General features: G+C 42.4%; 1 protein-coding gene across 1 annotated transcript in view; it reads left to right on the top strand.

The window, feature by feature from the left end:
• Positions 1-21,075, top strand: part of LOC143275626 (monocarboxylate transporter 12-like) — a 28,145-nt gene extending 7,070 nt beyond the window's left edge. The window contains exons 4-9 of the mRNA XM_076579874.1: positions 2,833-3,077; positions 5,340-5,585; positions 6,517-6,760; positions 8,936-8,986; positions 13,896-14,082; positions 20,927-21,075. Coding sequence (XP_076435989.1) covers positions 2,833-3,077; positions 5,340-5,585; positions 6,517-6,760; positions 8,936-8,986; positions 13,896-14,082; positions 20,927-20,954 — 1,001 coding nt within the window. The 3' untranslated portion in view covers positions 20,955-21,075. The remainder of the gene's footprint in view (positions 1-2,832; positions 3,078-5,339; positions 5,586-6,516; positions 6,761-8,935; positions 8,987-13,895; positions 14,083-20,926) is intronic.
• Positions 21,076-26,632: the final 5,557 nt, after the last annotated feature.

Here is a 26,632-nt window from a genome sequence, read left to right as displayed (position 1 = left end):
GGTTTATGGTCTCATCCGAATGACTGGTGTCCAGAACACCACTCAAGGTCTAGTGAAGGGGAGAAAATACTAGCGACCGTTGAATTTGAACAATTGCACTTAGATTCTCTCACTTCCTAAGTGGATGCATTACCGCTGGGCCAGCCTACAGTGTTGGTGGGGGTGAAGGGGATGCTGTCTTTCTTTGTCAGTTTGGCCCAGTGTGTGGTCATGCAGGACGTAGATCAGGTGTGGTCATGCAGGACATAGATCAGGTGTGGTCATGCAGGACGTAGATCAGGTGTGGTCATGCAGGACGTAGATCAGGTGTGGTCATGCAGGACGTAGATCAGGTGTGGTCATGCAGGACGTAGATCAGGTGTGGTCATGCAGGACGTAGATCAGGTGTGGTCATGCAGGACATCAGGTGTGGTCATGCAGGACATAGATCAGGTGTGGTCATGCAGGACATAGATCAGGTGTGGGTGGTCATGCAGGACGTAGATCAGGTGTGCTCATGCAGGACATCAGGTGTGGTCATGCAGGACATAGATCAGGTGTGGTCATGCAGGACATAGATCAGGTGTGGGTGGTCATGCAGGACGTAGATCAGGTGTGCTCATGCAGGACATCAGGTGTGGTCATGCAGGACATAGATCAGGTGTGGTCATGCAGGACATAGATCAGGTGTGGGTGGTCATGCAGGACGTAGATCAGGTGTGGTCATGCAGGACATAGATCAGGTGTGGTCATGCAGGACATAGATCAGGTGTGGGTGGTCATGCAGGACGTAGATCAGGTGTGGTCATGCAGGATGTAGATCAGGTGTGGTCATGCAGGACATAGATCAGGTGTGGTCATGCAGAACCTAGATCAGGTGTGGTCATGCAGGACATAGATCAGGTGTGGTCATGCAGGACGTAGATCAGGTGTGGTCATGCAGGACGTAGATCAGGTGTGGTCATGCAGGACATAGATCAGGTGTGGTCATGCAGGACGTAGATCAGGTGCACCTTCCTGTCCTTGGGTCTGCCAGTCGGCAAGTGCTGTAGTGCCTGGAAGTCAGGGTTTGGAAGGTGCAGAGGAGGGTGGGGCAAGGCATTTTTCGGGGGAAGGAGGGGTTGTGAATTTTGAGAACGGTGGTGTGGAGTGATAGCCTAGAGGTAACGCGTCCGCCTAGGAAGCGAGGGAATCTGAGCGCGCTGGTTCGAATCATGGCTGAGCCGCCGATATTTTCTTCCCCTCCACTAGACCTTGAGTGGTGGTCTGGACGCTAGTTATTCGGATGAGACGATAAACCGAGGTCCTGTGTGCAGCATGCACTTAGCGCATGTGAAAGAAACCACAGCAACAAAAGGGTTGTTCCTAGCAAAATTCTGTAGAAAAATCCACTTTGATAGGAAAAAAACAAAAATATAACTGCACGCCGGAAAAAATACAAAAAAATGGGTGGGTGGCACTGTAATGTAGCGACGCGCTCTCCCTGGGGAGAGCAGCCCGAATTTCACACAGAGAAATCTGTTGTGATAAAAAGAAATACAAATACAAGTATTGTGGGGAAACAGGCTGGGGTACGTGTATTTTCATTGCATGTATGCGTATGTGCACAGACATGCATGCATATATATAATCAGGTTTGCAGTCACGTACACATTTATGTATGTGCACACACATTATAATACACTTGCATTTATTATGCATGCGAGACACCTGTCAGTCATGTTTGGTAATAAATTGTTTAATGTCAACCATTTCATAGAATATCCATCTTTATGATTAAGTATCAGTATCAGTTTCAGTAGCTCAAGGAGGCGTCACTGCGTTTGGACAAATCCATATATGCTACACCACATCTACCAAGCAGATGCCTGACCAGCAGCGTAACCCAACGCGCTTAGTCAGGCCCTGAGGGGGAAGAATAAATAAGTAAATAAATAAAATAAATTAAAAAAATTTTAAATAAATAAAATAACAACACCCCCCTTCCCCCCCCCCCCCCCCCCCCAAAAAAAAAGAAAAAAAGAAAAAAAGAAAAGATTAAGATTAAATGATATACCACTTCTTGAAAGAAAAAGATAGTTGTTTCCAAATTGGTCGCTATGTTTTAAAAGAATTCCTACATCTGGAGAGGATTGAGTGAATCGCGCTTTTTTAATGATGACGCTTTTTTTTTTTTTTTTCAAAAGTGCTACAACTCCATTTCCCATGTGGTTAAAACCATTTGCAGGGACCCAGGCTTTGCTTTGGCACTCAGCCAACAGACCTGGAGGAGTCTGGTAAACACTTCCTTGCAGCACCCCAGTGACCTCCGCACAGATTTGAGGGGGGAAAAAAAGAAAAGAAAAGAAAAAAACACCCCAAAAAACCCCAGAAAAAGACAACATTTTTCTTTCAGAAGACTTTTCCATACTTGGAATCAAAAGTTGAACTTGCTTGCGTAATAACGGTGATGATGATGTGAATACTTATGAAGTACCTATCCTTGGTGGGAGACCAAGCTCTAAGAGATTTTTTACAAACACAGGGCCATGTGCACAGCAGGCTGCCTACCTGGGTAGAGATGACTGACACACGTAAAAGAACCCACGGCAACAAAAGGGTTATCCGTGGCGAAATTTTGTAGAAAAATCCACTTTGATTGGAAAACGAATAAAATTGCAGGCAGAAAAAATACAAAAAAAAGGTGGTGCTTTCAGTGTATATGTAGCGATGTGCTCTCCTTGGTGAGAGCAGCCTGAATATTATATATTAATGCAAGTACATGCACACACTCACAGTCACACAGACACACACACACACACACACACACACACACACACACTTACTACCCTGTCTTCCCCCTCACCCCCACAGGCATCGGGTTTGGACTGGCCTGCTCCCCCTCCATCGTGGCAGTGGAACGGTCCTTCATCCATGCCCGCTCCCAGGCCCTGAGCGTGGTGATTGCGGGGATCGGGGCGGGGATCATCACGTTCCCCATCATCATCCGCTACCTGCTGGAGTACTTTGCCTGGAGGGGAACCTTCCTCATCCTGTCGGGCGTCGCCCTCAACCTGTGTGTGTGCGGCGCCGTCATGAGGCCCCGGGCCTCCGATAAGGTGGGTGGTTTTGATGACATGATGCGATGTAATGCAGCGCATTACGATGCAGTGCAATAAGATGCAATGCAGTATGATGCATGGCCCTCAACCTGTGTGTGTGCGTCGCCGTCATGAGGCCCCGAGCATCTGATAAGGTGGGTGGTTTGATTGTATGATGCGATGTAATGCAGTGCAATACGATGCAGTGCAATAAGATGCAATGCAATGTGATGCATGGCCCTCAACCTGTGTTTGTGTGGTGCTGTCATGAGACCCCGGGCCTCCGATAAGGTGGGTGGTTTTGATGACATGATGCGATGGAATGCAGCGCATTACAATGCAGTGCAATAAGATGCAATGCAGTATGAAACATGGCCCTCAACCTGTGTGTGTGTAACGCTGTCATGAGGCCCCGAGAATCTGATAAGGTGGGTGGTTTTGATGACATGATGCGATGTGATGCAGTCCCCGGGCCTCCGATAAGTTGGGTGGTTTTGATGACATGATGCGATGTAATGCAATGCATTACAATACTGTGCATTACGATACTGTGCAGTAAGATGCAATGCATTATGATGCATGGCCCTCAACCTGTGTGTGTGGCGCTGTCATGAGGCCCTGAGCCTCTGATAAGGTGGGTGGTTTTGATGACATGATGCGATGCGATGTAATGCAGTGCATTACAATGCAATACAATATGATGCATGGCCCTTAACCTGTGTGTTGTGTGTGGCACTGTCATTAGGCCCCGAGCATCTGATAAGGTGGGTGGTTTGATTGTATGATGCGATGTAATGCAGTGCATTACGATACTGTGCAATTAGATGCAATGCAGTATGAAACATGGCCCTCAACCTGTGTGTGTGTAACGCTGTCATGAGGCCCTGAGTATCCGATAAGATGGGTGGTTTTGATGACATGATGCGATGTAATGCAGCGCAATACGATGCAGTGCAATAAGATGCAATGCAATATGATGCATGGCCCTTAACCTGTGTGTTGTGTGTGGCACTGTCATGAGGCCCCGAGCCTCCGATAAGGTTGGTGGTTTGATTGTATGATGCGATGCAGTACTGTGCAATGAGATGCAGTGCAATAATAACCTCTGTGTGTGTGGTGCCATCATGAGGCCTAAAGCTTAAAAATAAGGTGGGTGGTTGATCACTTGATGATATGATGTGATGTAATGCAATGCAGTACTATGCAGTGCAATAAATGGCAAGGTAACATGGTGCAATGCAATAATAACCTGCGGGGCTGTCGTGAGGCCCAAAGTCTCTGATAAGGTGGGTGGTTGATGATATGTTGCGATGTAATGCAATGAAATACGATGCGATGCAGTATGATGCAATGCAGTAATGACCTGTGTATGGGGTTGTCATGGGATCCAAAGCCCCCAATAGGGTGGGTGGTGGTTGACGATGTGATGCGATGTATTGCAATGCAGTACGTTGCAATGCATTAACAACCTCTTTCTTTCTTTCTTTCATTTCATCCCTCTCTCTCTCTATCTCTGCAGGAGCTGCACCTCCCTGTCCTGCTGTCCTGCCTCCCGATGCGCGTGCCTCTGTTCCACAGGATGTCTTTCTTTCTGTCTTTACTTATCTATCTCTCTTTCTTACTTTCTTTCTTTTTTTTCTTTCGTCTACTTCATCCATCTCTCTATCTCCTCAGGAGCTGCACCCCCTTCCCTTGCTCTCCTGCCTCCCGATGCGTGTGGCCCTGTTCCACGGGATGTCTTTCTTTCTGTCTTTACTTCTCTCTCTCTCTTTCTTTCATTTTTTCTCTTCTTTCGTTTACTTCATCCCTCTCTCTATCTCCACAGGAGTTGCACCTCCTTCCCTTGCTCTCCTGCCTCCCGATGTGCGTGCCCCTGTTCCACAGGATGTTTTTCTTTCTGTCTTTACTTCTCTCTTTCTTTCATTTTTTCTCTTCTTTCGTTTACTTCATCCATCTCTCTATCTCCTCAGGAGCTGCACCTCCTTCCCCTCCTCTCCTGCCTCCCGATGCGTGTGGCCCTCTTCCATGGCATGTTTTTCCTTCTCTCTTTACTTATCTCTCTCTCTCTCTTTCATTCTTTCTTTCTCTTCTTTCGTTTACTTCATCCCTCTCTCTATCTCCTCAGGAGCTGCACCTCCTTCCCTTGCTCTCCTGCCTCCCGATGTGCGTGCCCCTGTTCCACGGGATGTCTTTCTTTCTGTCTTTACTTCTCTCTCTTTCTCTCTTTCTTTCTTTCTTTCTCTTCTTTCGTTTACTTCATCCCTCTCTCTATCTCCTCAGGAGCTGCACCTCCTTCCCCTCCTCTCCTGCCTCCCGATGCGCGTGCCCCTGTTCCACGGCATGTGCGTGGCCAACCTATTCTGGAGCTTCGGCTCCACGGTGATCTACATGTACCTCCCGGCCTACGCCATCTCGCAGGGCACCTCCTTCGAGACCTGCACCCTCCTCATCTCCTGCATCGGCATCTCCAGTCTCTGTGCCCGCATGATCTTCGCCTTCATGGGACAGAACTCTGCCCTAGATGAGGTGAGGAGGGGGGGTGGGGGGGGGGGGGGAGAGAACTGTCTGTGTGTTGTGTTGTGGTTGTGGTTGGAGTGAAGGGGTGATGGCAGTTTGTTGAAATTTTTAGGGGGTGGGTGGGGAGGGACAAGGGGCTAAGGGGGGGGAGGGGTTGTTGGAGGAGGGGATGTTTTTTGTTTCAGTTTTTTTTTTTTCTTTTTTCTTTTTCTTTTTTTCCCCCTTTCTTGTCTTTTTTTTTTTTTCTTTTTTTCCATTTCTTTTTTTTCTTTTTTTTTTGTGGCCACTTTGGACAGAACACTCTGATCTTGATAAGGTTAGGGGACAGAACTCTCTGTTGTGCTGTGGGTGAGGTATGGGACAGAACTCTGTGTCCCATGGATCAGGTCTGGGGAGAGAACGCTCTGTTGAGGGTGTGGGTGAGGCATGGGACGTAACTCTATTACTCTGCCTTGGATGAGGTCAGGAACACCAACTCTGGATGAGGTAAGGGACACAATTGTGTTCTGGATGTTTTTGTGTGTGTGTGTGTTGGAGTTGAGGAGATTTTTAGGTGATGGTAGTTATATTGGGTGGAGCGGCATTTCTTTTTTTTTCTTTCCTTTTTTATAACAAAGGTATGGTTTGGTTTTGTTTTTCTGCTGTTGTTTTTTTGTGCTTGCTTTCTTTTTGTTGTTGTATGTATCCATTAAAAGAAAGTGAATAAAAATGTGAAAAACAACAACACTTTAAACCTCAGTGACGACGCCTGGTGGGTAAAGGGTGGAGAGGGTTTTTTTTTCCCAATCTCCCAGGTCAACATATGTGCAGACCTGCGAGTGCCTGAACCCCCTTTGTGTGTATATATACACACACGCAGAAGATCAGATACGCACGTTAAACATCCTGTAATCGATGTCAGCGTTCATTGAATCACGCTATGGGACTGTGATGCTTACAGGTGATGTCTGTTCTCTGCGCCATCGGCCTTGGAGTGGTCCTGACCGGAATATGCCCCCTCCTCTTTGATCACTACCCTGGGCAGATCGGATACACCCTGCTCTTCGGCTTCTACAGCGGATTCTGGACGACCTTCCTCTCCCAGGTGTCCCGCGAGCTGATTGGTCCAGAGTACATTGCCCTCGGCAATGGATACCTCTCCTTCATGATCGCCCTCGGGGCGCTGACGGCCGGCCCCGCGGCAGGTAGGGGGGTTGTGTTTTTTTTTGTCTGGGGTTGTTTTTTTGGTGTGTGTGTGGGGAAGGGGGGTTGTTTTTGTATGATGGTAACATATTTTTAAGATGAGCAGAAGGGCTTCACGATCTTAATTTTTTTTTTTTTTTATATTTCTCATCACGTTATGATTCCTTCTTTATGAGTCTTTTAAAGCTTCTTCTCTCTCTCCACCTCTCCCTCCCATTTAGTGGAGTGATGGCCCAGAAGTAACGCGTCCGCCGAGGAAGCGAGAGAATCTGAGCGCGCTGGTTCGAATCACGGTTCAGCCGCCGATATTTTCTCCCCCTCCACTAGACCTTGAGTGGTGGTCTGGACGCTAGTCATTCGGATGAGATGATAAACCGAGGTCCCGTGTGCAACATGTACTTAGCGCACGTAAAAGAACCCATGGCAACAAAAGGGTTGTTCCTGGCAAAATTCTGTAGAAAAATCCACATCGATAGGAAAAACAAATAAAACTGCATGCAGGAAAAAATACAAAAAAATGGGTGGCGCTGTAGTGTTTCGACGCGCTCTCCCTGGGGAGAGCAGCCCGAATTTCACACAGAGAAATCTGTTGTGATAAAAAGAAATACAAATACAAATTCAAATGTACACCTGTTGACCCACATCAAGGACGCTTCTTTCTGCGTTATCGGAAGCCCTGCCCATTTTCTGTGCCATTTCAGTGGTGTTACTCTTAGCACCACTTGTTCATAAAGAGAGCCACATTCCAGTCTTAGTGTCAACCGTGTCCAGGGAGTTATCGATGGGACTCGAACCCATGTACTTCCGGTCGTCAGACCGTGATGCTAACTGGAGAAATACAGATCCACAAGAGGTGTTTTGTGTGCATGCAATATTTATGAAATGTTTATTGGTAGAGAATCGACAGACAGACAGAAAATACGCAAAAAAAACTTAGCCGTATGAAGAGCGCAGGAAGAGGAGTCATGATGGCTGCCAGAAAAAGAGGGCGCTAGCCAGCAGGACAAAGGGGAGGTTACCTGCTTCCGGGAGGTTATCGGCCGTAGTTACTTTCGTTTTCTCCGCATAGACGGATAGTAGTTTGCACAGAACAGGAATGTCAGACCCCTGCCGAAGTCTCCAGTAGTTGGGTCACGGTAAGTATGTAACACAGTTTTAGATAGAAAATTTCCTTTATGTTTGGCATTTATCGGTACACAGTGGAGAGTATTTTTTGTTCTGTGTGTGCCAAAGGAATGATTCAGCGCATGTAGTTTTTAGAGGCGTTTGATTGGCTAAGAGCGGACCGGGCAAGACGGGTCGTCTTTTCACTGTTAGCCGCACGAAATTTGGTCAAGCAGTGCAAACCGATAGTAATAATAATAATAATAATAATAATGGACATTTTTTTAGCGCTTTCCTCCCTTGAAGAGAGCTCAATGCACTTTACAATAAACATAAAACACACACACGCGCGCGCGCGCAGTAACTCACAAAAGAAAGAAGAAAAATAATAATGATTTAGCGCACAATAATATAAAACAGATTCAGAGACTGCGCGTATTACATAATTACACACACACACACACACACACACACACACACAACGAAAGAGAGAGAGAATTTGCATGGCTTATAACTGAAAAGGTATGGAAGGTCTATGGATAGGCGTTTTCAAAAAGATGTGTTTTCAGACCAGTTTTGAAAGATTGAAATGAAGGAGAGTGGCGAAGATCGTGAGGTAAACTGTTCCAGACATATGGAGCTGAATAAGAAAAGGAAGAATCACCGAAGGATCGGGTTTTAACACAGGGAGCGAGTAGCCGCCGTGAATCGGAAGATGATCTGAGTTGTCGACGGGGTGTGTAGGTTTGAATCAATTCTCTCAGTTACTGAGGAGCAGCACCCAGAATGGAGTTGAAGGTGAGAATGGCAATTTTGTACTGAACGCGGGCAGAAATTGGTAACCAGTGGAGAGAACGCAGAAGATGAGTGATACTGTCAGTCTTTTTGGTTCCAAAGATTAATCTTGCTCCTGCGTTTTGAACTTTCTGGAGTTTTTGTATTAAGTATCTAGGACAACCAGTGAGGAGCGAGTTACAGTAATCTAGGCCTAGTTTGTATCAGTTTGACATGGTACGTATATGTATCACCAGACATGGTGTATAATACAAACTCCTCCTTTCTGTGTGTTTCAGGTTTGCTGATTCAAGAAGAGAATGAATACAAGCACGCATTTTATCTGGCAGGTATGGTTTTGTTGATGCTTTTGACGTAGGTGGGTGGGTGTGTTTGTGGTTGTGCGGGTCGGTTTTTGGTTGTGTGTGTGTGTATATAGAATAGAATAGAATATGTCTTTATTACCAAGTGTACTGGTCACAAGGAATATTGGGGGGGATAGTACATAACAAATTACGAACATAAATCAAAAATCATACACAAACACAGGTACAGTAAAAATTAGGATACATACAAGTGCATATCAATATAAAAATTTGTGCATACACATATGCACACACACACACACACACACACACACACTTGCACGCGCGCGTGCACACACACACACACACACATACACGTTTGAACATATATGTTCGTATATATATATGTATATATATGTGCACATTTCATGTTAAGCATGCATATGTATACACACTGAAGGGGTTCGGGCACTAAACAGGTCTGCACATTTGTCGGCATGGAAAACCGTGAAAACATTTCCACCGTTAACCCACCAGGTGCCTTGGGGCCCTGAAATTGAAAGTCCAAAGCTTTAACTGTCTTTGGACAAAGGGCCCCCTCCTGTCTGCAGCCGTTTCAGGTGAAGGAGCCCTACTGGGGTTTTCTGAAGTTCTGTATTTTTGGTTTGGCACCACATTTGCATAATGATGTTTTTAGCTGTTGATATCACAGATTGACATAAGTTTACAGTTGGGCCAACAGCAATGTGAGAGCTGTATTATCAGTGGTTTCTCCAGTCAATGGGAAACCATTTACAGTTTAGTCTTTTTGTGAAGGACTATGACTCTCAAACTAGGAGGCAAAATTGCATTGGCTCTTAGTGCTGCAGCCTTGTGGGCTAGTTGGCCTTTGGGAACACTTTCCACTATAATCCAATTCTAGCCCAAATAGTCGGAACAGCAGTTGCCTCCTCTGCTGTTCTGATGGTCATAGTCGGACACGACTGACTATCATATAAAAAAAAAAAAAAAAAAAATCTTCTCTGACCTATCCACTGTTGGATGCAAGCTCTAAGCGCATTACAAACACGGAGTCGTTTGCACGACAGGCTGCCCACATGGGTAGAGCCCACTGACATCTTTCATTTGGGTGCTCATCATTCGTTTCCTGTGTCATTCAAATGGGTTTGACGGGCGCTATAGCCTAGTGGTTAAAACGTTGGACTTTCAATCTGTGGGTCTGGGGTTCGAACCTCGGTGACGGCGCCTGGAGGGTAAAGGGTGGAGATTTTTCCGATCTCCCAGGTCAACATATGTGCAGACCTGCTAGTGCCTGAACCTCCGTGTGTGTACGCAAGCAGAAGATCAAATACGCACGTTAAAGATCCTGTAATCCATGTCAGCGTTCGGTGGGTTATGGAAACAAGAATATACCCAGCATGCACACCCCCGAAAACGGAGTATGGCAGCCTATATGGCGGGGTAAAAACGGTCATACACATAAAAGCCCACTCGTGTACATACGAGTGAACGTGGGAGTTGCAGCCCACGAATGAAGAAGAAGAAGAAGAAGAAGAAATGGGTTTGAATCATGCATACATAGACACTCATATATATTATCAGCTTCCACAAGGGCAAACAAAAGGAGCAGTGTCTGTTGTCCTCTGCTGCTCATGTTTACTACCTGTTTGCAAGCTGAAGAGAAACAACTGGATGGCCCCAGAAGAGACCGCTGGAGAGTTCTGCGGCCATCTTGGATCCTGCACATGTGCAAAGGTCCTTTGGCCTGAGATCGTGAGCAGTGTCAAAGGCAGTCCTTCCTCCTTCCTTTGCGTTCGACAGCTACGCAGTCAGGGTCGAAGTCCGAGGGATGCCACAAACTCGGACGTCCGGTGAAGATCGGCTACCGTCCCCCAGAGCTTGGTGTTGAGGTCAGCACCCCCAGGCCAGGACTGCTGCCGCATCTTCTCATACAGGGGGCAGTCTTGGAGAATATGGGATGGGGTCTGGTCAGCCTGGCCGCAATCACATAGGGATGTGGCTGCCACTCCAATCCTCTTCAGGTGTGCTCGGAGGCCGCAGTGTCCTGTGCGAAAGCGGTAGATGATAGTCTGGTGTCTTCTCTCCAGTGTCCTGATGGGATCCTGGTGTGCATGGTAGCCTCCGTTCAGGGTGACCCAGCCTCTTCGGAATCTGCTGCGGAGGAGAGTTTTGTCAAAGGCAGTCGACTTGGGGGGAAAAGCAGCAAACATGGGCTGTCCTCTATTTGTTCTGTTGATTGATTTAAACAAAATTTTATTCAGTAAATATGTCACACATGTACAGATAGACAGCGGAGCAACAACAAGCTAATAGCTTATATCGTGCTCAGGAATGTGATTAAATACATTTGTTTCGTTTGACGGCTGGTGGACGCTACACAATTGCAATTATGTTGAAATACACATTTTCCAACTGCATATAAACGACAGTCATTGCAGACATACATTGTTTCCCCCCTTTTTCTTTCTTTTTTTTTTTTTTTTTTTTTGAGCTGCCGTGGAGATTAATATATTTAAAGAATCTGTTCTGTTGATTGCCTCCATTGCTGCAGCCAAACTTTGTACAATGAAGTGTCATCGTATGCACAATCAAAATATGTAACAGTATCAGTATCAGTAGCTCAAGGAGGCGTCACTGCGTTCGGTCAAATCCATATGCGCTACACCACATCTGCCAAGCAGATGCCTGACCAGCAGCGTAACCCAACGCGCTTAGTCGGGCCTTGAGAAAAAAAAAAAAAAAGTAACAAAAAGCTGAAATAGGAAGCCTGCTGTTTCGCACATTCTGACTCTCTCAGTCACCTTTGTTTCTTGAAATTTTGGAGAGCCAGTCAACTTCGAGAGCACAGATTGTCATGACCATTGTTTTATTTTTTTTCTATACTAAGGTACGCTATAGTGTATCTCATGCGCACAACACTTTGTTACTGGGGTACGCTATAGCGTACCGCAAGTTCAGAAATTTGTAGTTCATAGGTTAGCGGTTCTGTGCGAAACTAAACACCACAGCTCTGTTCTACAGTCACCCAAAAGTGCACCTGTACTTTTATTGTGGCTGAAAATGCCTTTGTTTGAGTGCTATACATGCGAGTGCACAGTCACCCTTCTTGCTCGCTTGCTCAACAAGATGACGTCTCCGTCAACTTTGGCAAGTACTGTGGCTCAAAGTCAAACGCAAACTTGATTCTGTAGTGGATATCTGTCCACTGTGCATACGCATTGGCCCATTCAGTTGCTACATTTGGGAAGTGTCTATGGTTACAAAAGACCACATTTGTAAAATTTCTGTAACAGAAAAACTCACCCCCTTTATGTCAGTTGTGAAAAAAAACTGATTTTTTTTTTCTCCAAAATATGATAAATCAGTCAATAATTAATTGAGTGCTTTGAAACTTTGCCAAATGTTAGTCCATTTCAATCTTTATATGATCACAAAATTTCACAGCTGTGTGTAATTGCATTCTTTTTGTTTTCTTTTTTTTTTTCTTGTAACATAAACAAATATCCAGTACAGAGAGTATAATGAAGGAAGTCATTGGCCAGTATAGAATGAGTTAAACTGTTCATGGCAGGATTGTGCCTACTTTGGAGCTTAGTCATCATGATCATCATTATTATCATCATTATCATTATTATTATTGTTATTATTTTTATTATAATTCTCATTCTTCTTTTTATCATTATTAATTAGTACTAGTAGTAGTTGGTGTGGTATCATCATCATCATTATTATCATTACAGTTATTAGTTTTATCATTATCATCTCCATCTTTAGTAGTAATAGAGGTAGTAGTGGTAGTAGTAGTAGTTGCATCATTATTATTATTATTAGTAGTAGTAGTATTTTTATAATCATTATCATTATTGTTATCATCATCATCATTATCTGTCATAAGACTGTTTGCTACATAACCATACCTACTATGTAACTCCCTAGTATTAGTAATATTATCATTATCATTACCACCTTCTTTCAAAACCTTTTTGAAAGCTCATTTAGTTCCAGCCATTCAGATCAGTGAATATCTCCTTGCTTGACTTTGATGTTTTAGTCAAGTTAATTTTTTTCTTACTTCTGTTAGTTTTACGCATGTTCATATGTCTTGAACGGCCAAGATCTTGTGCGGAGTGGGTGTGAGTTGGAGTGGGTGTATTTGTGTGTTCTGAGTACGCACTTGTCATTGTCTTTTTTCGTTGTAAACGTCCAGGGCTTTTGTATCATTGGATTGGGTGCACCAAATGCCCCTTTTTGACTCACTTGTGTGAACAAAGTGAGTCTGTGTTTTAACCCAGTGTTCGGTTGTGTGTGTGTGTGTGTGTCCGTGTGTCTGTGTGTCCGTGGTAAACTTTTAACATTGGCATTTTCTCTACAAATACTTTGTCAGCTGACACCATTTGGCATAAAAATAGGAAAAATTCAGTTCTTTCCAGTCATCTTGTTTAAAACAATATTGCACTTCTGGGATGGGCACAAAAAAAAAAAATAATAATAAAAAAAAGAAGCCTAATTATATGCAAACTGCATTTACTGTTATATTTATATTTTTTGTATTCCCTAAACTTGGCACTTTGATCTGATATTCTGACCCAACAACAAGAGCAGTCATTATTATCATTTTCTGTTCAAACAGGAACTTCTTTTGCTCAGCATGGAAGTTTTAAAACTTTTATTCATTTTGCAAACGTTTTGGTGCAGATATTAAAAAAGGGAAATTACTCTGCAATTAATGCTAGGGGACTTAATTCGAATCTGGTTAGGACTTTTTTTTTTTTTTTTTTTTTTTTAACGCGAAGCTTTATAATAACAAATGCAGAACACATTTTAACGATTAGATTTTTTTTTTTTTTTTTTTAAGTGTATCACAAGTGAGTCTTGAAGGCCTTGCCTCTCTTGTGTTATTTTGTCATTATGAAACAAACACTGCTGTCGTCAGGATCCTGCCTGCTGTGGAGCTCGATCATCATGATCATGTTCAAGCTGAAGCGGTGTGTGGCGCCCTCTAGGGAGGAGTTTGAGCAGCAGCAGCAGGATCAGAAGGACATCCAGAAGGTTCCGCTCATCGTCGGCGAAGCGGAACCCAGCCGTGACCCTCTGCCCACACTGGCTGAGGAGATTGTCGTGTACGTGTTGATGTTGTGTTTGTGTGTGTGTGTGTGTGTTGATGTTGTGTGTTGTATTGATGTGCTGCTGTTGTGTGTGTGTGTTGTGTATGTGTTGTGTACTTGTTGGTGTGTTGATATTGTTGTTGTGTGTTGTGTATGTGTTGATGTTGTGTTGTGTGTGTGTGTGTGTGTGTGTGTGTGTGTGTGTGTGTTTGTTTGTTGCGTGTATGTGTTGTGTATGTGTTGTGTACTTGTTGGTGTGTTGATATTGTTGTGTGTTGTGTAGGTGTTGATGTTTTTGTTATGTGTATGTGTTGTGTGTATGTGTTGTGGTATGTGTTGTGTGTATGTGTTGTGGTATGTGTTGTGATATGTGTACATATTGCTGTTGTGTGTTTGTGTTGTGTATGTGTTTATGTTGTGTGTGTGTGTTGTGTACATGTTGATGTGTGTGTGTGTGTGTGTGTGTGGTGTGTACGTGTTGAAGTGTTGATCTTGTTGGTGTGTATGTGTTGACATGTTTTTTTTTTGTAGCTGTCATGTATGTGTTGAGTTTTGTGTTGCTATGTTTCTGTCACTGCTGTGTATATGCTCTGTAAGTGCTGTCATGTTTTTTATCGTTGCTGTGTATATGTTGTTGTGTTTCAGCCGTGACCCTCTGCCCACTCTGGCGGAGGAGATTGTGTCATGTTTGTGTTGATGTTGGTGTGTGTGTTGTGTACATGCTGAAGTGATGATGTGTGTATGTGTTGTGTACGTGTTGAAGTCTTGATGTTGTATGTTAGTGTTGATATGTTTTTTTTTTTGTTTAGTAGGAAGGTGGAAGAATGGTTAAGACGCTCATCAGCCAGTACAGAGTCCACGAGGGTTTGGGTTCGAATCCTGCTTCCTCCCTTTTTCCCCAAGTTTGACTGGGGAAATCGGACTGAGCATCTAGTTGTACGGATGAGATGATAAACCAAGGTGTGGTGTGCAGCAGGCATTTGGTACACTGATAAAGAACCCATGATGATGAGTGTTGTCATCTGGCAAAAATCTGTAGAAGAAATCCACTCTGATAGGTACAGAAATATTACATGCATGCATGCTCTCAAGGCGCTGAAGACTAAGCGCGTAGGGTTGCGCTGCTGGTCAGGCATCTGCCTAGCAGATGTGGTGTAGAGTGTGTGAATTTGTCCGAATGCAGTGATGCCTCCTTGAGAAACTGAAACTGACAGGTTTTTGTAGCTGTCATGTCTGTGTACTGTGTACTGTATGTGTTGCCGTGTTTCTGTCGCTGTTTTGAATGTGTTCTGTATGTGTTGCTGCGTTTCAGTTGTGACGCTCTGCCCACCCCTAACTGCGGAGATCATCATGTTTCGTTGATGCGTATGAATAACGATGTCGTGTGTGTGTTGCCCTGCTTCTGTTGCGGCTGTGCATGTGCTGTGTACGGATTGACATGTTTTTTTTTGACGGGCTCAGTAGCCGAGTGGTTAAAGCGTTGGACTGTCAATCTGAGGGTCCCGGGTTCGAATCACGGTGACGGCGCCTGGTGGGTAAAGGGTGGAGATTTTTACGATCTCCCAGGTCAACATATGTGCAGACCTGCTAGTGCCTGAACCCCCTTCGTGTGTATATGCAAGCAGAAGATCAAATACGCACGTTAAAGATCCTGTAATCCATGTCAGTGTTCGGTGGGTTATGGAAACAAGAACATACCCAGCATGCACACCCCCGAAAACGGAGTATGGCTGCCTACATGGCGGGGTAAAAACGGTCATACAAGTAAAAGCCCACTCGTGTGCATACGAGTGAACGCAGAAGAAGAAGAAGAAATGTTTTTGTGGCTGTCCTGTATGTGTTGCTGTGGTTCTGTTGCTGCCGTGTATGTGTTGTGTTTTTTGAAGTTGCGTTTCAGCGGCAACTCTCTGCCCACCATGTTGCTGTGATGTATAAGTGTTGACATGTGGAGTGTTGGCTTGGTTGTGTAATACATCCGCCTGGGAAGTGAGAGAATCTGAGCGCACTGCTTCGAATCCCACAGTCGCCAGTATTTTCTCCCCCTCCACTAGAGCTGGAGTGGTGGTCTGGACGCTAGTCATTCGGATGAGACGATAAACCCGAGTTTCTGTGTGCAGCATGCACTTAGCGCATGTAAAAGAACCCATGGTTGTTCCTGGGCAAAATTCTGTAGAAAAATCTGCTTCGGTAGGAAAGCAAATAAAATTGCAGGCAGAACAAAAATACAAAAAAAATTGTTGGTGCTTTCAGTGTAGCGACACGCTCTCCATGGGGAGAGCACCCGGAATTTCACGCAAAGAAATCTGTTGTAGGAAAAAGTGTAATACAGTATAATGCAATACAATACAGTACAATACAATACAATACAGTACAGTACAGTACAGTACAGTACAATACAATACAGTACAGTACAGTACAGTACAATACAATACAGTACAATACAATACAGTACAATACAATACAGTACAGTACAGTACAATACAATACAGTACAATACAATACAATACAGTACAGTACAGTACAATACAGTATATATGATAGTCGTGTCCGACTATGACCATCAGAACAACAGAGGAGGCAACTGCTGTTCCGACTATTTGGGCTAGAATTTGATTATAGTGGAGAGTGTCTTGCCCAAGTTACATCCCCACTCTCTCGGCCAAGAGGGTTTTAGGACAGTTGACGTTGGGATGGTTCCCAAAGGCCATACTAGTAAGCCCACAAGGCTGCAGCACTAAGAGCCAGTGCAATTTTGCCTCCTAGTTTGAGAGTCATAGTCTTCACAAAAGACTAAGCTGTAAATGATTTCCCATTGACTGGAGAAACCATTGATAATACAACACAGTACAGTACAATTCAATACAATACAATACAATACAGTATAATACAATACAATACAGTACAGTACAATACAAAGTGGCTGCAAAGAATCAGCAACACAGAGCACCATAATCAAAGAATGTCAGGAAAATCAGGACATCGTTACACATTTTTCTGGACGTATCAGGTGTGAATGGTACCTGACTTTGGTCAGGGAGGCTTGAAACAGCGGAAGGAGAGGACTGGGCCCCGCCTTCCTGTGCCCAGCCCTAGACACAGTGGGTATGAATTCACTGCCTTCCTATGCCCAGCCCTAGACACAGTGGGTATGAATTCACTGCCTTCCTATGCCCAGCCCTAGACACAGTGGGTATGAATTCACTGCCTTCCTATGCCCAGCCCAAGACACAGTGGATATGAATTCACTGCCTTCCTATGCCCAGCCCTAGACACAGTGGGTATGAATTCACTGCCTTCCTGTGCCCAGCCCTAGACACAGTGGATATGAATTCACTGCCTTCCTATGCCCAGCCCTAGACACATTGGGTATGAATTCACTGCCTTCCTATGCCCAGCCCTAGACACAGTGGGTATGAATGAATTCACTGCCTTCCAAGGCCCAGCCCTGGACACAGTGGGTATGAATTCACTGCCTTCCTATTCCCAGCCCTAGACACAGTGGGTATGAATTCACTGCCTTCCTATTCCCAGCCCAAGACACAGTTGGTATGAATTCACTGCCTTCCTATGCCCAGCCGTAGACACAGTGGGTATGAATTCACTGCCTTCCTATGCCCAGCCCTAGACACAGTGGGTATGAATTCACTGCCTTCCTATTCCCAGCCCAAGACACAGTTGGTATGAATTCACTGCCTTCCTATTCCCAGCCCAAGACACAGTGGGTATGAATTCACTGCCTTCCTATGCGCAGCGCTAGACACAGTGGGTATGAATTCACTGCCTTCCTATGCCCAGCCCTGGACACAGTTGGTATGAATTCACTGCCTTCCTATGCCCAGCCCTAGACACAGTGGGTATGAATTCACTGCCTTCCTATGCCCAGCCCAAGACACAGTGGATATGAATTCACTGCCTTCCTATGCCCAGCCCTAGACACAGTGGGTATGAATTCACTGCATTCCTTTGCCCAGCCGTAGATACAGTGGGTATGAAATCACTGCCTTCCTATGCCCAGCCGTAGACACAGTAGGTATGAATTCACTGCCTTCCTGTGCCGAGCCCTAGTTACAGTGGGTATGAGTTCACTGCCTTCCTATGCCCAGCCCTAGACACAGTGGGTATGAATTCACTGCCTTCCTATTCCCAGCCCAAGACACAGTGGGTATGAATTTACTGCCTTCCTATGCCCAGCCCTAGACACAGTGGGTATGAATTCACTGCCTTCCTATGCCCAGCCCTAGACACAGTGGGTATGAATTCACTGCCTTCCTATGCCCAGCCCTAGACACAGTGGGTATGAATTCACTGCCTTCCTGTGCCGAGCCCTAGACACAGTGGGTATGAATTCACTGCCTTCCTGTGCCGAGCCCTAGTTACAGTGGGTATGAATTCACTGCATTCCTTTGCCCAGCTGTAGACACAGTGGGTATGAAATCACTGCCTTCCTATGCCCAGCTGTAGACACAGTAGGTATGAATTCACTGCCTTCCTATGCCCAGCCCTAGACACAGTGGGTATGAATTCACTGCCTTCCTATGCCCAGCCCTAGACACAGTGGGTATGAATTCACTGCCTTCCTGTGTCGAGCCCTAGTTACAGTGGGTATGAATTCACTGCCTTCCTGTGTCGAGCCCTAGACACAGTGGGTATGAATTCACTGCCTTCCTATTCCCAGCCCTAGTTACAGTGGGTATGAATTCACTGCCTTCCTATGCCCAGCCCTAGACACAGTGGGTATGAATTCACTGCCTTCCTGTGCCGAGCCCTAGACACAGTGGGTATGAATTCACTGCCTTCCTATGCCCAGCCCTGAACACAGTGGGTATGAATTCACTGCCTCCCTGTGCCGAGCCCTAGACACACTGGGGATGAATGAATTCACTGCCTTCCTGTGCCGAGCCCTAGACACAGTGGGTATGAATTCACTGCCTTCCTGTGCCGAGCACTAGACACAGTGGGTATGAATTCACTGCCTCCCTGTGCCGAGCCCTAGACACACTGGGGATGAATGAATTCACTGCCTTCCTGTGCCGAGCCCTAGACACAGTGGGTATGAGTTCGCTGCTCCTTTGGCAAATTTAGGTTATGGAACCTTTAACCTTTTACCCGTATTTCAGGCAGTTAGATGGGACATTCTGATACAAGAAGGCTATGAAACCTTTAACCTTTATATCAGGCTAAAAGACGGGAAATTCTGTTCAGAAAAAGAAAAGACAAAGAAAGAAAATGTGTTGACGTTTCTGTCATTTCCTGTTCTGTGCCTCTCTTTCTTTGTCTCTTTGTCTTGGTTTTCTTTGTCTCTGTCTCCTCTCAGACACAGATAATAATAATAATAATAATAATGGATACTTATATAGCACGCTATCCAGAAATCTGCTCTAGGTGCTTTACAAAAACGCTTTGTTAACATAAAACATTACATCTATGTTACATACACACACCAAAATATGACTACACACACACACACACACACACACACACACACACACACACACACACACACACTGCATACATACATTTTAACAATACATGTGTATCTAACAGCTACCCTAACACATACGCACACATAGGCCGGCACAAACTTACATAAACGCACGCACACACAATACACATTCATATACATGCATGTAGTTATGTACACATACATATGTATACATACATAGTCAAGCACAGCTAACGCAAAGGAAGTGGACCTGCCACAATATAGAATGATACAGAATACTTTGTTATCTCAAGATGAGAAATTTGTGCGTGGTGTACGCTATTCAAAACAATGTACGGTATGAACACACCAAGGAATAAAATGCTCAAATGCCAAGTTGATGTGGGACATCCCAATCATACACACCCACTGATCACAGTCATTCAGTATCAGCATAAATGTACACATAAAAGAAAATATGCTTAACTGCTAAGTTAATACAGTGTAGCATCACATAAAATAATCACAGCCACACACACGCATAAATCAATATCATAAAAAACTAAAACATAGACATGTATACACATATGCTTAACTGCAAAGTTAATATACGCATCACATAAAATAATCAGTCACACACATGCATAAATCAATATCATAAAAAAACTAAAACATAGACATGTATACATGATTAAAACCAAGCTGTTTAGCAGTATTTTAAATCAAATACAAAATATAAAGTACACTCATACGTACAAATGCGTACACACACACACACACAGAGTTCCCGCTCTTGTTGTCCCTACTGTGGCTGCCTACTGTGGTGGGGAAAATAAAACGGTCATACACATAAAATGTTACACGTCCGTCTGAGTGTGAATGTGCGCGCGCCTGAAATCTGACTGAATGACACAGGAAACGAATGATGAGCGCCCAGTGGCAGCCATCACTCAGCTCTGCCCAGGTAGGCAGCCTGTTGTGCAAATGACTCTGTGTTTGTATAAAGCGCTTAGAGCTTGGTCTCTGACCGAAGATAGGCGCTATATAAGTATCCATATCAGTCAGTGACTCTGTGTTTGTATAAAGCGCTTAGAGCTTGGTCTCTGACCGAGGATAGGCGCTATATAAGTATCCATATCAGTCAGTGACTCTGTGTTTGTATAAAGCGCTTAGAGCTTGGTCTCTGACCGAAGATAGGCGCTATATAAGTATCCATATCAGTCAGTGACTCTGTGTTTGTAAAGTGCTTAGAGCTTGGTCTCTGACTGAAGATAGGCGCTATATAAGTATCCATATCAGTCAGTGACTCTGTGTTTGTAAAGCGCTTAGAGCTTGGTCTCTGACTGAGGATAGACACTGTATAAGTATCCGTATCATTCATTCATAACAAACTTCTGATTGTTTTGTTTTTTTTGTTTGTTTTTTTGTCTTTTTCAGTGACACAGCCATCATCTCGTCCGTGTGACAGACATGGCTGACAACTCTCTTCCACGCCGGTGTCCCATCTCACGCAGTATTCTCCTCCGTCTTCTAGTGGTTTGTGAGAGGACGTAGTGTGTAAACACTGTATGTGTAGATGTCCACAAGCTCACGACGTCATCAATGACGCAAGAACCAATCGCAGGTTGCTGGGGTTTTTTTTTTGGGGGGGGGGGAAGTTTTCTGAACAATTCTTACACAAGCAGGAAGAAATTTCAATTTTGTTGATATCCACAAAGTCATAGTGTTGACAACAAAGAACCAATCACAGGTTGTTGTGTTTTTTTCTGAAGATTTTTTTTTTTTTTTTTACTTAAGTAAGAAGAAATTTCAGTTTTCTTGATGTCCACATGGTCATGGTGTCAACAGCAAAGAACCAATCGTAGGTTTTTTTGTTTTTTTTTCCTGAACAATTCTTACGCAAGCAAGAAAAAATTTCTTTCTTTTTTTTATATCCACAAAGTTATGGTGTTGATAACAAAGAACCAAATGGCAGGTGTTTTTCCTGAACAATTTTTACACAAGCAAGAAGAAATTTGAATTTTGTTGATATCCACAAAGTTATGGTGTTGATAACAAAGAACCAGTAGCAGGTGTTTTTTCTGAACAATTTTTACATGAGCAAGAACAAATTTTTTTTATATCCACAAAGTTATGGTGTTGATAACAAAGAACCAATGGCAGGTGGTTTTTCTGAACAATTTTTACACAAGCAAGAAGAAATTTAAATTTTGTAGATGCTTGCAAACCTGGCAAAGTTGTAATGTCAACAGCATCAAAGAACCTGTCACAAGTTGTTGTTGTTGATTTTTTTTCTGAACAATTTTTACACAAGCAAGAAGAAATTTGAATTTTGTTGATATCCACAAAGTTATGGTGTTGACAGTGTAAGAGCCAGTCGCAGTATGCTGCTGTTTTTTTTTTTTTTTCTTTTTTTCTGAACAATTTTTATACAAGCAAGAAGAAATTTCAGTTTTGTTGATATCCACAAAGTTATGGTGTTGACAGTGTAAGAGCCAGTCGCAGTATGCTGCTGTTTTTTTTTCTTTTTTCTGAACAATTTTTATACAAGCAAGAAGAAATTTCGGTTTTGTAGATGCTGGCAAACCTGACAAAGTTGTAATGTCAGCATCAAAGAACCAGTCACAGGTTGTTGGTTTTTGATTTTTTTTTTTCTGAACAATTTTTTATACAAGCAAGAAGAAATTTCAGTTTTGTTGATATCCACAAAGTTATGGTGTTGACAGTGTTAGAGCCAGTCGCAGTATGCTGTTGTTTTTTTTCTTTTTTCTGAACAAGTTTTATACAAGCAAGAAGAAATTTCGGTTTTGTAGATGCTGGCAAACCTGACAAAGTTGTAATGTCAGCATCAAAGAACCAGTCACAGGTGATGGTTGTTGATTTTTTTTCTGAACAATTTTTATACAAGCAAGAAGAAATTTGAATTTTGTTGATATCCACAAAGTTATGGTGTTGACAGTGTAAGAGCCAGTCGCAGTATGCTGCTGTTTTTTTTTCTTTTTTCTGAACAATTTTTATACAAGCAAGAAGAAATTTCGGTTTTGTAGATGCTGGCAAACCTGACAAAGTTGTAATGTCAACAACATCAAAGAACCAGTCACAGGTTGTTGATTTTTTTTCTGAACAATTTTTATACAAGCAAGAAGAAACTTCAGTTTTGTAGATGCTGGCAAACCTGACAAAGTTGTAATGTCAACATCAAAGAACCAGTCACAGGTTGTTGGGTTGTTTTTTTTTTCTGAACAATTGTTATACAAGCAAGAAGAAACTTCAGTTTTGTAGATGCTGGCAAACCTGACAAAGTTGTAATGTCAACATCAAAGAACCAGTCACAGGTAGTGGTGGTTTTTTTTTCTGAACAATTGTTATACAAGCAAGAAGAAACTTCAGTTTTGTAGATGCTGGCAAACCTGACAAAGTTGTAATGTCAACATCAAAGAACCAGTCACAGGTGATGGTTGTTGATTTTTTTTCTGAACAATTTTTTATACAAGCAAGAAGAAATTTCAGTTTTGTTGATATCCAGAAAGTTATGGTGTTGACAGTGTAAGAGCCAGTCGCAGTATGCTGGGTTTTTTTTTCTTTTTTCTGAACAATTTTTATACAAGCAAGAAGAAACTTCAGTTTTGTAGATGCTGGCAAACCTGACAAAGTTGTAATGTCAGCATCAAAGAACCAGTCACAGGTGATGGTTGTTGATTTTTTTTCTGAACAATTTTTATACAAGCAAGAAGAAACTTCAGTTTTGTAGATGCTGGCAAACCTGACAAAGTTGTAATGTCAACATCAAAGAACCAGTCACAGGTAGTGGTTGTTTTTTTTTCTGAACAATTGTTATGCAAGCAAGAAAAATCTCAATTTCATTGATATCCACAAAATCATGGTGCCGACAACAAAGAACCAATCACAGGTTGTTTTTAGTTGGCTTTTTAAAATTATTTATTTATTTATTTATTATTATTATTATTTTTTTTTTTTTTTATAGTTTTTTTGTTTTATCAATTTTTATACAAACAAGAAGAAATCTCAGTTTTGTAGATGTCCACGAATCTGATAAAGGCATGCTGTCAACAACCCAAGAACCAGTGGTGGTGGTAGTGGTGGGTTTTTTTTTTCTGAACCATTTTTTTTTTTTTTTTTTTTTTTTTACATGAGCAAAAAGAACAAGTTTTACACACAATCAGGCACAAAAAAAAAAAAAAAAAAAGCGGGGTGGGGGTGGAGGAGGAGGGGCGCGGGGGGGAGAGGGGGGCTGGGGGGCGTGGGGGGGGTGAGAGGTTGTGGGAGGATAGGGGAACAAACTGTCATGGAAAGTGGAGAGACTTGATTTGTGTGTGTGTGTGTGTGTTTTGTTGTTGTTGTTTTTTTTTCCATTTTTTCTTCTGTGGTGGTGTTGTTGAGAATCTGAGCTGGAGAGTAGAGACTCTTTTGTGTGGGTGTGTGCGTGTTTTCTGTGGGGATTTTGTTTCGTTAGGAGTTTTGAAGAAGAAAATCTAGTTCTTTATTTTCTGTAAGAACCATTTTTGCACAGTAAGGATAAGAAAGAAAAAAAAAAAAAAGAAGGATCCATTAAGGAAAGTGAAAATATTTTTGTGGCTGGTTGTTTTCTGTGGGTAGTAGTTACAAGAATTCAAAGAGAAAACACAACCATTGTTTTTTTTGTTCAGAACAACTTTTGAACAGTAAGAGTCTGAAAAAGAAAAAAAAATAGGGGAAAGAATCCAGTATGAAAAGTGGAGAAACTCAAAACTCAAATTTTGTGAACAAATTTTGTAAATATATGTATATATATGTATATCTCTATTAATGGAAAAAAAACCCAACAACAACAACTGAAGAAGTGTGTTTTCTACGGAGAATGAAAAAAGAATTCAAGGAAAGAACATATCCTGGAGGAGAGTTCAGCTCATGTGAGGTGATCTGAGTTTTGTCGGAGCAGTTTTTTGAGAGGAGAGAGAGAGAGAGAGAGGAGATAGAGAGAGACAGAGAGAGGAGATAGAGAGAGAGAGAGAGAGAGAGAGAGAGAGAGAGAGAGAACAGTTTTTATCTGTTCAGAAGATTTGTTTTCAGAGGATTTTTTTTTTTTAAATAAATTATTTATTTATTTTTCAACAGAAAGAAATTAAGAAAGGAAAAGCAAAAAAAATGACATGAAAAATTTCCAACTTTCCTTTCTTCATTTATTTTTTTCATTTTATTTTTTTTTAATATTTGAATTCTTTCTCTTTGTTTCTTCTTCATGTTTGTTTGTTGTTTTTTTTTTTGTCATTGATATGAATCATGAAAGCAAGAGAACAAAATATATGGAGGAGAAAGACCTTGTGCTTTGCTGCACCTGTTTCTGATTTTTTATTTAAAAAAAATTAAGGATGAAAGCAAGATTGAAAAGAAATGTATTTGGAGGGGACAATCTTCTGCTGTAGTGTGCCAGATTTTGAATTTATTTTCTTTTTCTCTTTTTTTTTTTCCAGATTAAGGATGAAAGAAAGAAGAAATGTATTTGGAGGAAACGATCTTGATATGTGATGGTGTCTGAATTTTGAAATATAAGTATCATTGTTATTTTTATTATTATTATTATTATTATTATTATTATTGATGTTATCATCAGAAATACCCCTGCACAGTATACAATGAGATGTTGTTCCTGCACTTTGTACAGAATGTTGTCGAGATACAATGTGATTGTGATTGTTGTCATTGTTAAGTTTAGGTAAGGTTTTGGGTGTGTACATAATGGGTTGCATTGGTTCTCTGCATCACAGAACAATGTGTGTGTGTCTGTGTCTATGTGCATAGAGAGTGGGTGTCTGTTGTGTAGAGTTACACTGATACTAGCTTGGTCACACTTGAACTCTAGTGAAGCTTTTTGTGGGGTTTTTTTTTACTTTTTTTTTTTTTTTACTTTATTTTATTTTATTTTAATTTATTTATTTATTTATTTATTTTTTTTAATTTTTAATTTTTTTTATATTTTTTTTTACATTATAGTTATTATTTATTTATTTATTTATTTGTGTAAGCTTATCTATTATTTATTCCCCTTTTTTTCTTTTTTTTTTCCTCAAGGCCTGACAAAGCGCGTTGGGTTACGCTGCTGGTCAGGCATCTGCTTGGCAGATGTGGTGTAGCGTATATGGATTTGTCCGAACGCAGTGACGCCTCCTTGAGCTACTGAAACTGAAACTGAAACTTTGCCATAGTTGACTGTGTCTTTGCATAACATTTAGAGTGATTGGTTGAGATGCCAGGGTGGTGTGCACGTAGTTGCAAAAAATTGTAGTACTCATACTGTTTGTGTCACTTAAGTAACCCTGTCTGTAAGTTTTCAATACAAATCAAAACCCAACTTTTTTTTTTTTTTTTTTATTTTTTTTAAGCTTTATGAGCAGGTTAACAACATCTGTCTACGTGTGTGTGTGTGTGTGTGTGAGAGAGAGAGAGAGAGAGAACACTGAACACAACACTTAAATGTCAATAGCTTTACAGCCCTAATGACATGGGGGTTCATAATACAAATAACAAAATGTATCAATAATATTGATGAAAACCAAATCCAGAACGAAACCAGTCGATTTGTTACAACTAAATGCAGTTCGACCATCCATTCAAAATAATGTGATGTAGATAAAAAGAAAAGAAAAAAGTATAACATATGTATTACAGAGAGTGTGTGTGTGTGAGAGAGTGTGTATGTGTGAGAGTGTGTGTGTGAGTGTGTGTGTGTGTTTTGAGGGTATTTTTCAGGTGAGTTGGGAAAGTTTGTGTGTGTGTGTGTCAAAAGGGGATGTTGAGATGAATTAATCTGGACCTGTTTGATAATGATATACTTGTGTCTGTAACAATGCAGAGATCAATGCAATTTTACCTGGACAGTTCTGTACTCAAGGGTGACTTCTTGCTTACGGTGAGGGTTTTGGTGTTGTGGTGTGTGTGTGTGTGTGTGAATGTGTGTGTGTGTGTGGTGTGTTGTGTGAGTGTATGTGTGTTAGTGTCTGTGCTGTGTGTGTGTTAGTGTCTGTGCTGTGTGTGTGTTAACATTTGTGTGTGTTTGAGAGTGTGTGTTGTTGTGTGTGTGTGTCTGTGTCTGTGTTGTGGTATATGTGTGTGTGTGTGGCCAGGTGAGGATTTAAAACTAAAATT

The sequence above is a fragment of the Babylonia areolata genome, chromosome 30, assembly GCF_041734735.1.
Source record: "Babylonia areolata isolate BAREFJ2019XMU chromosome 30, ASM4173473v1, whole genome shotgun sequence".
In the NCBI taxonomy this organism is placed as follows: domain Eukaryota; kingdom Metazoa; phylum Mollusca; class Gastropoda; order Neogastropoda; family Buccinidae; genus Babylonia; species Babylonia areolata.
The sequence above is the reverse complement of the archived record's forward strand: the minus strand, read 5'-3'. Positions and strand labels throughout refer to the sequence as shown.